At 51.4% G+C, this 14,940-nt stretch overlaps 2 protein-coding genes across 2 annotated transcripts; one reads left to right on the forward strand and one right to left on the reverse strand.

Moving 5' to 3' along the window:
* Positions 1–3,211: 3,211 nt before the first annotated feature.
* LOC130518650 (transmembrane protein 74) lies at positions 3,212–4,721 on the reverse strand. Its single transcript, XM_057021408.1, has one exon. The coding sequence runs from the start codon at positions 4,719–4,721 to the stop codon at positions 3,672–3,674; it is 1,050 nt and encodes a 349-aa protein (XP_056877388.1). The 3' UTR covers positions 3,212–3,671.
* Positions 4,722–10,753: 6,032 nt separating this feature from the next.
* Positions 10,754–13,865, forward strand: trhrb (thyrotropin-releasing hormone receptor b). Its single transcript, XM_057021153.1, has 2 exons — positions 10,754–11,838; positions 12,231–13,865. Exons 1-2 carry the CDS (start codon positions 11,056–11,058, stop codon positions 12,654–12,656), a joined length of 1,209 nt encoding a protein of 402 aa, XP_056877133.1. The 5' UTR covers positions 10,754–11,055; the 3' UTR covers positions 12,657–13,865.
* Positions 13,866–14,940: the final 1,075 nt, after the last annotated feature.

The raw sequence follows: 14,940 nt of genomic DNA on the forward strand, positions 1-14,940 counted from the left end.
TTTCTGCAATGGTGGCAAATCATTATGTGCTTTGTATTCTGGGTCAGGCAGAACCCTTGTGTCTGCCCCGTGTCCATCTTCAGTTGCTTCGTGCTCATAGCCACCACCCTCGTCTCTAAGAACTGGATCTCCCTACATGTCTGGCAGCGTTCAGAAAATGGAGCGTTCAGAAAATGGATATCCAGCCTTCTTGAAGGTTTGTGAAGAGGATCAAACATAAACTCCAACAATATTCCATTGTCAGTAATAATCACCCACTGACTCAGAGAACTGAAGAAGAAGTTCACAGCTCTCTCTGAAACGTGGCTCAGCCCTAACTGAACACCGCTGGTTCAGATGGAGGGATGTGAATCACACTGTAAACCCCAGTCGGAGGAAGAATGACCAAACAACCATCTGAAGCAAGCGATCTGCCAGGGACGACAATAGCAGCTCTTCACGTGGATCGTTTAGTCCACAAGAACCCAACGTCTGAAAGTATCTGTTCCGTGGAGCCAAAACAGGTCACCAATGTTTTTGATAGAGAAACTAGAGTTGGATTATTAACTGAGAGAAGTGACTTTGAGTCAAACCGAGCTGAACTACAACCGCCCGAGACTGCAATAAAGTACACATCGAACATATAGATGAACGAGAGACGATGCAGTTGGACATCTTTGATAAGCTTCAGGATTTATGGAGCAGCTGAGAATCAACAGCTTCGGTTGTAACCAGGCTGAAAGTATCACTGATCCGAATGTGAGGACGGGAATTATAAACAACCTGCAGGGCCGCATTAAACTCCAGTTTAATAAATGAATGTGTCAGTTGCCATCAAAAGAGCTTTAACGTCCCTCACATGGCTGCACTGAGGCACATGGGCGTCTCTCCATAGCAACAGGCTGAGCCAGTTTCTATGGTTATGTTGTCTTCTGAATTTCTTCCGGGGCAGCGACATGAAAGATGTGGGAGGGCGATGCTTGACCCGAAGGACCTGACCCTCACAAACAAAGGCTCACTGCCTCCCCATGAGTGGAGCCCATCACCTTCAGGTTCCTCTGTCGGCTCCAAACCCTGAAACACGTCGGAGGGACTCGTGTCGGTTCAGTTTGGATTTGGAATCCCAGCGCAGAATATTTGATAATTAATTAAAGTGATGATTGACGTGTGGTTGCTGACGTTATTGTCCAACTTGTTCTACTTCAACTTCCTTTTTGTTGCTTCTCAGCTCTGCTCGGTCCTGCGGCTGAGTCTGCCATCTGTTGCTACGCAACAATCCACCGAACAGAACCATTATTGAAGAAGTCATTAAGTTAAGGCAGTAGTTCAGAAGAGGCATTTCAGGCCTGCAGAGACACTCTCAGCTGATCGGGGGGGGGGGGCTGGCCCGTATGCTGGACCGAGTGGTCCTGGCAGCTGGTCCTGAGCGGCTAACAGACGCAGCACTAAGGCTTTTCCTCCTGCTCGTCCCCAGTGGCCATTAAACCCGCAGATCCTGACCCCCCCAGGACCCCTTCAGCCCTGCAGGATTACTCTGGCCCAGCGGCTCCATGGAGGAGGATGCATCACTGTACCAACGGGTTCGGGATGGAGCTGAGGTGCTCACATCCACCCAACGGCTGCAGCAGGCTCCGCCTACTTCGCTCAGCGGGTTTTAGGAAAAGATTATTCCTGACGGCATAACCCTAACCCTAAACATAATTATGTAACCAAAAAAGAGAAAAGCAGAAAACAAGTCAAGCAGAGGCGCAGCTCGTTGTTACGAAGCTGAACGAACCCTCATCAACTTCCTGCTAACGGCTGATTTACTGCCACAGGTGAGACTGTTGGAATATGATATGGAATATCCAGCACGTCTGAAGCAAGGAGATTAAAGTAGCAACACACCTCGATTTAAATATATATATTTAAATATCGAGGTAAATATCAAGTGCTGCTCAGCTAAAGCTCATCACAGCTTTATGCAGATGATCCAGATGTTCATTCATCAGTTTCTTCCTTCCTCTTGGAGATTTAGCTTTATGATAATCTGTTTCTTTTTCATATTCCCCAGGAGAAATGAGGTAATCCCCCTTCCCACAGGCCCCCGGAGGGGGGAGGAGAGGAGGGGGGAGAGGAGAGGAGAGAGGAGGGGGGGGGGAGAGAGAGGAGAGGGGAGAGGAGAGGAAGAGGAGAGGAGAGGAGAGGAGAGGAGAGGAGAGGAGGGGAGGGGAGAGGAGAGGAGAGGAGAGGAGGGAGAGGAGAGGAAGGGGAGAGGAGGAAGAGGGGGGGGAGAGGAGGGGGGGAGGAGGGGGGAGGAGAGGGGGGGAGAGGAGAGGAGGAGAGGAGAGGAGGGGGGGAGAGGAGAGGAGAGGGGAGGAGAGGAGAGGAGGAGAGGAGAGGAGAGGGAGGAGGAGAGGAGAGGAGAGGAGGGAGGGGGGGAGAGGAGAGGAGAGGAGAGGAGGAGAGAGGGGGGGGGGGGGGGGAGGAGAGGAGAGGGGGGGAGAGGGGGGGAGAGGGAGAGGAGAGGGGGAGGGGAGAGGAGAGGGGGGGGGGGGTGCCCTGAGGTTCCTTTATTGTGGTTCATTAGCAGCTGACCTGGAGGCTCCAGCTCCTCATGAGTTTGCATATTAACATAAAGTAACTAAAGCACTAAAGTCTGAACGGATCAATTTAAATCATATTAAAATACAAACGGGTCCATTTTTGATCAGTTCACTTGAACTCAAATGTTCACAGTTGAGCTTTAAAGAAGCAGGAAGCAGCTTCTTCTTTATCTGTTCTGTTACCTTCATTACTTTTGTGTCTGGAGACAATTTTGATTGTAACAGACGCTGTATAAATTTGATTGATTGATTGATTGATTGATTGATTGATTGATTGATTGGTTGGTTGATTGGTTGATTGGTTGATTGGTTGGTTGATTGGTTGATTGGTTGATTGATAAAACATCGTGTTTCACAGCATCATATCTTAAGAATGTGATTTTAAGCTTTTCCAGTTCTTTTCAGTCTCAAAGCTCCATTTACCCATCAAAGTGTAACAGACCAGTGGGACAAACCAGATAATTGCCATGGAAACTAGAGAAGCAAAGAACAAATCAAGGTGGAGCGGTGTTAATGTCTGCTTCTTTAGAAATGTTACAGTTACTTAAAGACCAAAATGGCAGTTTGATCTCCGTAGGGCCACAGTATAACCCCCCCCCCCCCCCCCCCCCCCGGATCAGTGGGAGTAAATCTCTGTTCTAGACGGGTTAGGAAGACATACAGAACATTTATTGGATCAGCACGCTGCAGAACTCAGTGAGACCAGAAAAAGAACAAGAAAAGCTGGACAGACCCAGTGTGATATCACATCACGTCCGAGCAGGAGAACCCGGGTCCTGAGCCTCTGTGGGCGGTTCTGGGATCTGAGTAGCCTATAGATTCACAGAGCTCTGATTTAGTCATTTCTGGAGTTGTTTGTCATTTGTTTAAGTCAGATACAGGAAAATCCAGGAATGTTCAGCTTTCCAGAAGATGGTTGTGGACTTTAAATCGTTGGGTCTGGATCTGGGAGGGGAAGCTAACGCAGCATCTGTCCTTTTATAAAATGCAAGATTAGCACAAAGTAATGTAATTTTCTTCAGAAAATGAGTCTGATAAGATTAAAGGCATCAACTGTTGAAATTTAAAATACAACAGCACTACTTTCCACCTCTCTTGTCCATAATTTCAGCCAAAAGCCCCTAAATCCTCATCAGAAGACAGATGTGAGCAGGACTCCCCGGTGGAGCTGCACTCAGGTGCTGCCAGACTGATGGAGCCGTACAACTCGGCCACGTGTCTGGAATAAGCGAAGGTTTTCCTTCGAATCATCTCCCCTTTCCACAAGGAGATCATCAACATCGTGGAGAGAAGCGCCCCCCCGAGGGTCAGCAGGCACAGCCCAACTAGAACACAGCGGTCCAGGTGGCTCCCCACCCGGGCTTTCTCTCTCTCCAGGCGCTCCATCTCCCGGGCGGACACACTATCCGGGTCAACGCGCACATCTCGAGGGACCGTGTAGGATATGGCGACCAAAGAAATGCCTGTCACCAAACATGTCACAGCAACAATGAACCCGTAATCCACGGACTTCCCCGAGCCATCTCCTGCCAGCTCTCCATCGCTCAGCAAGTAAAGTTCCGGCATGTCCTCCTCTTCCTCCGGCACCAGTTCTCGCCCCTCGTGCAGCGCGCCAGAGGAACTCCGAGTGAGTGCGCGTGTCTGTGGAGTCTCTGTGAGCTGGAGATCATCTTGTCCGTCTCCGTCTCCGTCTCGGTGGGTGAAAGACGTCTCTCGCTGTGGCGGCGCAGCGCTCCGCTTCTCCGGACGCGCTCCGCAGGGATCCGGACGCGCCCCGCAGGGATCCGGACTCACCCCGTAGGGACCCGGACGCGCCCCGCAGGGATCCGGACTCGCTCCGCAGGGATCCGGACTCCCCCCGACGCTGATCTCAGCGACCCTCTCCTCACTCGGAACCCGCGGGGCGTCCCCGAGACCAGGCCGAGCAAAGTAAAGCAGCTCGACATCAGCCATTCGACCACCGAGCTCCGGGTGCGCCAAGCACGTGCTGTTGAGGAGGAGGGAATGTTGGAAACGCACTGGATGCGTGCGCGGCTCGAGGCTAAAGCCACTTTTGATGCGCGTCCACACGTCGCTCATTTCGGAAAGAGAGAATTTAAAGTAAGTTGTCTTTGGTTCTGTAACGCGGAGACGCGCACCAACGGATCCATGTTTCATTAGCGGCCGCGTGTGTCGGTCCCTGGCTGCGTCTGCCCCCGGTCCATGAGAGGGGACCTCTTGGACCCCCCGGGCCTGTCATGAGTCCAGGAGGCTGCAGCCGCAGGACGACGGGTATTTAACAGATTTCTATTAGACACAGCAAAAAAGGGTTTATGTGAGAATTATTAATATATAATTTATATTTGCTGCTAAAGTGAACAAGCGATTTTATTCAGCAACACATAAGCAGACTGGAAATAATGGGCTTATAAGGAACCAGTGGCTGACTGGTCACTTATTGTAACAATTTCCCTTTTCTGTATTGGATTCCTCTAATGAACCACGACTGTTCACCATCATTATCATCATTAATTAGCGTTACAGGTTTGTTTTCCAATAATTAGCGACACCGAAGGAAGCTGAAAATGCAGCACTTGTGCTTAAAAACCTTGTTCTGAATATAAGATTTGGTTGCTCAAAGCCCAGATTGTGTAACTTCAACACATTGTTGCGACTGTAGAAAGGTTTCATGACAGTTGTGTTCTGATCAAAGCTCCTCGGCTTGGCGTCACCACTGTATTGAGCTCTTCCTCGGACAATTAACAACAATCCATTGACAACTTTGAGGGATTTTGCTAACAACCAAGAGCCTTTCGTGCCATTATATCATTGATATAACAGAGCAAAACTTTGAGGTTTCAGGCAGAATAAATGAGAATAAATGAGAGACGGGCAGATGCCAACATTCATCTGTGTATATAAGATAAACAAATCTCCTTCTCCACCAGAAGCCTGGGGGTCTGAGGGATCTCAGCTGTTCCTGGACTCTTCTGGACAGAGATCTCTGATGTGGTTCCTGGTACCTGCTGGAGCATCTGCTCAGCTTGTGGGTTACTGCCCCTAGTGTCCCCATCACTACTGGGACCACTGGTGCCTTCATGCCCCACATTCTCTCTATCTCCTCCTTCAGTCCTCGGAAGTTCTCCAGCTTCTCCTGTTCCTCCTTCCTGATGTTGCTATCACTCGGGATTGCTACATCTATCACCACCACTGTCTCCTGGTGTTTATCTACCACCACTATGTCAGGCTGGTTGGCCACCACCATCTTGTCAGTCTGGATCTGGAAGTCCCACAGGATCTTGTCCTGCTTGTTCTCCAGCACTTTTCTCCACCTGGACCCTGGGACCTCCAGTCCATACTCAGATGTTCCTGTCCACTATGCCAGCCACCTGGTTATGCCGCTCCATGTATGCCTTGCCTGCTAACATCTTGAATCCTGCTGTGACATGCTGGACTGTCTCAGGGGCGTCTCCACACAGCCTCCACCTGGGGTCTGGTCTGGTCTGGTCTGGTCTGGTCTGGTGGACCCTGGCCTCTATTGCTCTGGTGCTCAGGGCCAGTTCTTGTGCAGCCTTGAGTAGAGCCTCTGTGCTCTCTTTCAGTCCGGCCTTTTCCAGCTCCTGGTAGGTTTTCTGGATATCAGCCACTTCCTCAATTTGTCGGTGGTCCATTCCATGCAGGGGCTGATCCTTCCATGATAGCCCCTCAGGTTCCTCCTCCTTGGTGGACTTTTGTTGCCTGGGGCATTCACTCAGCAGTGGGTCAGCGGGGGCCATCTTCTTGATGTATTCTTGGAGGCTTGTTGTTTTCTCCTGGACAGTAGTTTGGACACTAACCCTAACCATTACTAGTCCTCGGCCCCTTCCTTTCACTCCGTGTTCAGCCTCAGGACTCTGGACTTAGGGTGAAACCCTCGTGCATGGTGAGGAGCTTCCTGGTCTTGATGTCAGTGGCTTGTATCTCTTCCAGTGGCCAGGGTATTATGGCAGCAGGGTATCTGATTACTGGCAGGGCGTAGGTGTTTAGGGCCTGGATCTTGTGCTTACCATCCAGCTGACCTTTCAGGACCTACATTGGTCAATATTTAGAAGTGTAGTGAGAGGCGTAAATGAGCTGGTTATGGTTTGTGGGACAGCAGATATCCAGTGGTAACACCACACAAGAATCTTGATATCCAGTATTTTGCCAACGTTGATGTGCTGTGGGGGCAGGTCATGGGTCATAGGTCTCATGGGTCATAGGTCTCATGGGTCATAGGTCTCATGGGTCATAGGTCTCATGGGTCATAGGTCTCATGGGGTCACCACCAGGAGGTTGCTGGTCTATCAAATCTTTCATTCATCGCATCCAAAATTGGGTCAAACGTAAAATATCCTTTAAAAAAAATTTGCATTGCCTTAGCAGTTTTTACCGGTGTTCTTCTACCAGTTGTTAATTGTTTGAGTCCCATTGTGTAATTAATGTGTTTTTATTGTTTTGCATATAAATCACATGACGTTAGTTTTCTTACTTCTATATTGTAGCATTCAAGCTCCTGCTCAGGTCTGAGTATGAAGCAGCAGAACCTGCACCACAGGACCGGCCGTCCTCAACCGTCCTCTGAGCTTCGTCTTTGGCCTCGACCATCGTTTAGGCTCAGTTTTGTGTGAATGTAGTTTTGGACAATTGTTTTTCAACACCTAATTACTTAGGAACAGTTTCCTTCAGATTTGATAAAAGGTGGGAGAGAACATGTTTAGCCCTTTGTCTTGAGTTTTTAACATCAAATATTTTCAAAAATGTAAAAATTGTATTTGAACTGTGACACCATGTTAAAGGCAAGCTCACAATAAAATGTTGTAAAATCATACATGTCAACGTTTGGGGTCGATTACAGTTAGCTTCACACATACGACCCAATGTTAGCAGGTTTTTTTGATAGGTAGAAAAAAAACTGCTTAAAATGTAGTTTATGGAAAAGCACATCCTGTGTATCATGTTGCAATTTTCCACATTCCTAAGTTGTTGTTTGCTCCCTGAAAGTCAGCATTAATAAATAGTGTAATATTTAGGAGCGCCGTGATAAGAGAGATAATGGTTAGAGCGGCGATGCTGAGGAGAAGCTGGAGACAACAACGTTGCACTTTGGGAGAAATGTGATACAGTTCTGACAAGTCACGGCGGACCCAAGAGGACGAAAGGCCACTTCAGTGGGCTACAGTTTACTTACAAAATAAGCACCAAGCCAAAAGCCAAGGAAGTGCTCGTGGGAAGGGTGGCGAGCACGAGCACGAGCACCGAGGGAACGACCTGAGGCCGGCAGCTGCTGCTGCTGCTGAGAAGGTCTGGAAATGAGCTGATGGGCTGCAGGTGTGGAGGCAGCAGCACGTGGGGCAGCCGCGCCCCCTAGCGGACAACCCGCACAGAAAGCCCCAGAACGCCCCCTAGCGGACAATCCGCACAGAAAGCCCCAGAACGCCCCCTAGCGGACAACCCGCACAGAACGCCCCAGAACGCCCCCTAGCGGACAACCCGCACAGAACGCCCCCTAGCGGACAACCCGCACAGAACGCCCCCTAGCGGACAACCCGCACAGAACGCCCCAGAACGCCCCCTAGCGGACAACCCGCACAGAACGCCCCCTAGCGGACAACCCGCACAGAACGCCCCAGAACGCCCCCTAGCGGACAACCCGCACAGAACGCCCCCTAGCGGACAACCCGCACAGAACGCCCCAGAACGCCCCCTAACGGACAACCCGCACAGAAAGCCCCAGAACGCCCCCTAGCGGACAACCGCACCCGCACAGAACGCCCCAGAACGCCCCCTAGCGGACAATCCGCACAGAACGCCCACCAGACACAGGAGCTAATAATGAAGCCAGGAAGGCAAGACTGAGCTGTTTCGGACAGTTGGAGGAGCAACAGGAACAAGTCTCAGGACTGAAGGTGGAGGATTTCTGGTTCGTGAAGAGAAAAGAAGAAAGAAGCGGAGGAAGACAGGAACATTAAAGGGAACAATAATAAAGACATTTTTACATGCTGGCAGCCAATTAATGTATTCTAAGAGGGGGCAGAGAGGAGGGCAGAGAGGAGGGCAGAGAGGGCAGAGAGGAGGGCAGAGAGGAGGGCAGAGAGGGCAGAGAGGGCAGAGAGGAGGGCAGAGAGGAGGCAGAGAGGGCAGAGAGGAGGGAGAGAGGGCAGAGAGGAGGGCAGAGAGGGCAGAGAGGGTAGAGAGGAGGGCAGAGAGGGCAGAGAGGAGGGCAGAGAGGAGCAGAGAGGAGGGCAGAGAGGAGGGCAGAGAGGGCAGAGAGGAGGGCAGAGAGGAGGGCAGAGAGGGTAGAGAGGAGGGCAGAGAGGGCAGAGAGGAGGGCAGAGAGGAGGGCAGAGAGGGCAGAGAGGAGGGCAGAGAGGGCAGAGAGGAGGGCAGAGAGGGCAGAGAGGAGGGCAGAGAGGGTAGAGAGGAGGGCAGAGAGGGCAGAGAGGAGGGCAGAGAGGGTAGAGAGGAGGGCAGAGAGGGTAGAGAGGAGGGCAGAGAGGGCAGAGAGGAGGGCAGAGAGGAGGGCAGAGAGGGCAGAGAGGAGGGCAGAGAGGAGGGCAGAGAGGGCAGAGAGGGGCAGAGAGGGCAGAGAGGAGGGCAAGAGGAGGGCAGAGAGGGCAGAGAGGAGGGCAGAGAGGGCAGAGAGGAGGGCAGAAGAGGGCAGAGAGGAGGGCAGAGAGGGTAGAGAGGGCAGAGAGGAGGAGGGGCAGAGAGGAGGGCAGAGAGGAGGGCAGAGAGGGCAGAGAGGGCAGAGAGGAGGGCAGAGAGGAGGGCAGAGAGGGCAGAGAGGAGGGCAGAGAGGAGGGTAGAGAGGGCAGAGAGGAGGGCAGAGAGGGCAGAGAGGAGGGCAGAGAGGGCAGAGAGGGTAGAGAGGGCAGAGAGGAGGGCAGAGAGGGCAGAGAGGAGGGCAGAGGGGCAGAGAGGAGGGCAGAGAGGGCCATCGTCGTTATTATTATCATTATTACACCCATTCTCAGTCCTGTAGGTGGCGGTAAAACTCTTTCATTTCTTCTCTTTTTGTCTGCTCACGTGACTCAAATAAAGAACGTTCCATCCTTTTGAGAAGCTTCATGATCCTCTCGTTCACATCAAGGCTGTTTTTTCAGCTGTTTTGACCTTTCTGGACAAGGTCGAACCCAGAATTACTGTAATTACATAAACTACCGAACATTGTAGTTGTGTGTCTCCATGGCAACCGTGTGATGAACAGAGCGTGTTGGCGTCCAACGTGCACAGTTGGTGTGGAGGAGTTTCCCACCTCCACAGTTGAGTAAAGAAAAAGGAACATTTCCCTATTGTTGAACAGCGTGTGTGCGTGTGCGTGTGCGTGTGTGTGTGGGGGTCTAAGCAGGCTTTACAGTGGTGTTGTTGTGCAACTGTGGGATCATATTTTAGTAATATAAATAAGTTTATTTAGTCCATATTTTAGTAATATGTTTATTTAGTCCATATTTTAGTAATATGAATACGTTTATTTAGTCTATATTTTAGTAATATAAATATGTTTATTAAGTCCATATTTTAATAATATGAATCCGTTTATTTAGTCTATATTTTAGTAATATAAATATGTTTATTAAGTCCATATTTTAATAATATGAATACGTTTATTTAGTCTATATTTTAGTAATATAAATATGTTTATTAAGTCTATATTTTAGTAATATAAATAAGTTTATTTAGTCCAAGAGAATCTTCAGAGTTGTTCAGTCACATAAAAAGGTGAAATGTGGAGACAAATGTGGAGTTCCTGAGTATAAAAGCTTCCACAACCCTCGTTTCTTCATCCTCGTGTCTTAATTAGGATCCAGGACTTTTCCACTATGATCATTGGACTGATTTCATTACTTTTATTGATGTCAAAACATTTAACTAAAACTAATTATTTAAAACAAAAAAGAGAAATTTGAACACTGAAACGTGCATCTACAACAGGTTTAAACTGGTCGGCAGAGTTTGGATTAAACCCTTTAAAGCCTTTAAAATGGCGCCAAACAGCAGAATGGAATTCAGCAAAAACGTCCTGGGTTCGAAATGCTGCTCATTCCGGATTTTAACTGGATTATTGGAGAAAAACCGATTCAAAATCGCGAAGAGAGAAGAAAACTGTAAATATGGATCGAGAGTCTGTTGGGCGAACACGCACTGACGGTCTGACCCCCCCCCCCCCCGCATGCGTAACGAGCGCACAAGAGCTCAGAACCGAACCTGCCATCTGGTGACAGTTGGCTCTGAGAGCGCGGAGACGCGGCGCGCTTTTACGCGCGACACCGACTCGGAGACTCGGGCACGAGTGCGCTTCTGCGTTAATAAGACGGACTCGGGTGCCGAGCCCACATTTTGAAATGTGTCAGAACGATGTAAACTTTTCCGAACCGAGACATTTCATTAACTTCCGGTAGGTTGTTTTGTTTGTTGTGTCGCGCGTAAAATCTTGGCGCGTCACAAAGCCGCGAAGCTGCTGTGAAATCCGCTGAGAGCTAAAAACAGCAAGATGGAGAATCTCACAAGAGCTCCTGTTATCAGCAGTTCTTTGGGGAACTGGACCGACTCGAGTCTTCAGTACAAAGCGATCAGTAGTTTGCTGCTAGTCGTGATCTGCGCATCGGGGCTCGTTGGCAACGCGATGGTGATCCTGGTGGTGCTCACCACCAGACACATGAGGACTCCGACCAACTGCTACCTGGTCAGTTTGGCCGTGGCGGACTTGATGGTTCTGACAGCCGCGGGTCTTCCGTCGATCACGGACAGCATCTCCGGGTCCTGGGTGTTCGGGCGCTACGGGTGCCTGAGCATCACCTACTTTCAGTATCTCGGCATCAACGCGTCCTCGTGCTCCATCAGCGCCTTTACCATCGAGAGGTACATCGCCATCTGCCACCCGATCAAAGCCCAGTTCCTGTGCACCCTGTCTAGGGCTAAAAAGATCATCCTGTTCGTTTGGCTTTTCACCTGCCTGTACTGCGTCATGTGGCTCTACCTGTCGGACATTCAGGAGCTGGTCTACGACAACGTCACCATCGTCACCTGCGGCTACAGGATTTCCAGGAGGTTTTATTTGCCCATTTACTTCTTTGATTTCGCTGTTTTCTTCGTGCTGCCGCTGCTACTTTCCGCAATCCTCTACGGACTGATCGCTCGGATCCTCTTCCTCAACCCGCTGCCCTCCGACCCCAGCACCAAGGAGAGGAAGAGCGGCCAGGAGAGCCGCGCCAGCCGGAGGAGCAGCTGCAAGAGCTCCCGCCACTGCAGCTCCACCGCGACCTCCCGCAGACAGGTTCGGGGGGGCTGACGTCATTAGTGAAGGAAGCTGAACCAAAACCTACATTTCTAAGATTGTTACGGGAGGAAGCCTCCAGGATTCTAGAGTAAATGTAAAAGAGCTAAAGTGTCATCTTCTGATGTTTGGTTCAATTTTTAGAAGAAAAGTTCCACCGATTCACCCATAGATTTGTGCAGGATTTTAGTGGTTTTGGATATAATTGGATATATAAAAACGACTGCCTGAGGTTTATCAGCTCAGCAACATGTGATGCACAGCAGAGTTCTTCTGATGGGGGAACAAATGAAGCTCTTTAAATGTCCATTGGCTTTGTTTCAGCTCCCAAAGTCTTTTCCACGTGCAGACGTTTCCTCACGTCCTGGCTGCACCTTCTCGTCTCCTTGCAGGTGACCAAGATGTTGGCCGTCGTAGTGGTTCTGTTCGCCGCGCTGTGGATGCCGTACCGCACCTTGGTGGTGGTCAACTCCTTCTTGGAGCGCGCCTACCTGGACAGCTGGTTCCTGCTGTTCTGCCGGCTCTGCATCTACCTCAACAGCGCCATCAACCCGCTCATCTACAACGCCATGTCTCAGAAGTTCCGCGCTGCGTTCCGGAAGATCTGCGGCTGTGGGAGGAAGAGCTCCGGCAAAGCCGCTGCCTGCAGCGTGGCCCTCGCCTACAGCGGCGTGAAGGACACGTCCGTGGCCGAGAGCAGCGACCACCTCCCCACTGAGCTGGAGGAGCTCACCGTGATGGACGACCTGCTGCCGGAGCAGAACGCGGCCTTCCCGGACCCCCGTGTGTATCGCAAAGTGAATTTCAGCGAAGCCTGAGTGGAACGAAGAGTTGGAGAATGGATCCTTTCGGTTTCTGAGCGTCCGCTGACCTTAGAGACAACGTCGAACCCATTTCGTGATGCGCCCGACCTTCATTGACTCATCATCGAAACACTCCGACCATCGTGGGTTGGGTCATGAATCTGGTCTGAGCCTCGTACAGGAGGAGCCGCCGGCGCCCGTCGGCCCAACGCCGACACGTTCTCAGACTAACTTGTGTTGACCAGCTCACGATGGAGAAGCTCTCGGTTCAGACTGGATCCTGGATCTACCGAGCGTGAGCGGCTCGTTTCTCTCAGCTTCAGGTGGACTGGACGAGAGGGAACCTGAGCAGAACCCTCGAGCGTCCTGCAGCTGTGGGCTCAGAAGTTCTGAGGTTTCAGCTTCTAAATGTACCCAAACTACCAAGTGTTTCAGATGCATCTCGTGTAACTCTGCATTACTGGATCTTCCCCTAGATCCCGTCAGTTAAGGGGGTCGTTTCTGTTCCTCTAATCTCTCGGTTTTCTCTCCTGCTGAAGTGGGCGATTGACAGCAAATTAGCCGAAATGCTCCTGTGTGTAGGGGAATCTCAGCAGAACCCTGGAGACCTTCCAAGCGTCCGATGTGGGATGGAGAACAAGCGTTTCTTCCTTCGTGCCAACGTCTATTTAGAGCCGAAGTAGCTCGACCCTTTGGAAAACACGACGTGCAGCTCTGCTCTCCGGATCGAGACCCTCGAGTCCTGAACTGATGAGAACGTTGTGATGACGCAACACTCTGGTTTTAGGATTCAATGATCCTTAAAGAAGCTTCAAGGTGAAAAAAGTCAAAGGGAGAAATGAGGAACGCTTCCACATAAACAGCCGTTTGTCTTCTGCTAACATGAGCATCAAGAAAGTTCATTTATTGATCAGTTATCTGAATATTAATGAGCGTCTAAAAGGGTTTATAAAGGGTTTATAACACTTTAATGACATCCTTAATAACCATATTGTCAATCTATCCAGATGTGCTTCATGGAGCCAACAGAGCACATCTGGACACGTCGTGTCTCAGCTCCACTTCTCCTCCCTGAGGAAAAGTGTGCGATTGTTGTTTCCAGTTCCTGTGTTGTGTAACGTGTTTGGATGGTCTGGAAACGCTGCCGTGACCTCGAGGGAGCGGCGCCACCGACGCCTCGCCACCGACGCCTCGCCACCGACGCCTCGCCACCGATGCCTCGCCACCGACGCCTCGCCACCAACGCCTCGCCACCGACGCCCCACCACCGACGCCTCGCCCCCCCACCTGCATTCCTGAACATTTATGGTCTCTGTGAATTTAAATACTTCCTGTTGTGATCCTGTCGGCATCTATAAATTGTACTATTTATCTTTCTGGTCTAAATAAAGTTGTGTCTTAAATCAGAATCGAGGATTTTTGCTCGTTTGCTGAACGAGAAGAGAAGAGAATCTGTCCGAATATTTGTCTCCTCTGTAAAATGCCTCCAGCTCCGGGGGGGGGGGGGGGTGGGGCAGCATTAGCGCCGTTAATCAACAGGAAGCCTTAATTGAGCTGCTTTCATCAGACCATCATCTGGCTCGTTAGTCGCCTCTATTCTCCGTGTTCCACAGCCTCAATAATGTGATGAGCAGATCTGAGCCGGACTGAACGCCTGATGTTGATGTTCTCCAGTCAGGGTGCTGGACTGGGGCCCTGGCAGAGGGGCTCACTGGTCCCACCACCCTGAGGGGGCTGGACTGGAGCCCTGGCAGAGGGGCTCACTGGTCCCACCACCCTGAGGGGGCCGGACTGGGGCCCTGGCAGAGGGGCTCACTGGTCCCACCACCCTGAGGGTGCTGGACTGGAGCCCTGGCAGAGGGGCTCACTGGTCCCACCACCCTGAGGGTGCCGGACTGGAGCCCTGGCAGAGGGGCTCACTGGTCCCACTGGTCCCACCACCCTGAGGGGGCCGGACTGGAGCCCTGGCAGAGGGGCTCACTGGTCCCACTGGTCCCACCACCCTGAGGGTGCCGGACTGGAGCCCTGGCAGAGGGGCTCACTGGTCCCACCACCCTGAGGGTGCCGGACTGGAGCCCTGGCAGAGGGGCTCACTGGTCCCACTGGTCCCACCACCCTGAGGGGGCCGGACTGGAGCCCTGGCAGAGGGGCTCACTGGTCCCACCACCCTGAGGGTGCCGGACTGGGGCCCTGGCAGAGGGGCTCACTGGTCCCACCACCTGAGGGGGCCGGACTGGAACCCTGGCAGAGGGGCTCACTGGTCCCACCACCCTGAGGGTGCCGGACTGGAGCCCTGGCA

The sequence above is a fragment of the Takifugu flavidus genome, chromosome 21, assembly GCF_003711565.1.
Source record: "Takifugu flavidus isolate HTHZ2018 chromosome 21, ASM371156v2, whole genome shotgun sequence".
NCBI classification, from domain to species: Eukaryota; Metazoa; Chordata; class Actinopteri; order Tetraodontiformes; family Tetraodontidae; genus Takifugu; species Takifugu flavidus.

What these genes read in the sequence shown, in the direction of transcription:
- LOC130518650 (XM_057021408.1), bottom strand. Translation starts at nt 4,721, where the DNA reads ATGAAACATGGATCCGTTGGTGCGCGTCTCCGCGTTACAGAACCAAAG.
- trhrb (XM_057021153.1), top strand. Translation starts at nt 11,056, where the DNA reads ATGGAGAATCTCACAAGAGCTCCTGTTATCAGCAGTTCTTTGGGGAAC. An exon ending in CCGCGACCTCCCGCAGACAG is followed by an intron (nt 11,839 to 12,230) that starts GTTCGGGGGGGC and finishes GTCTCCTTGCAG; the next exon opens with GTGACCAAGATGTTGGCCGT.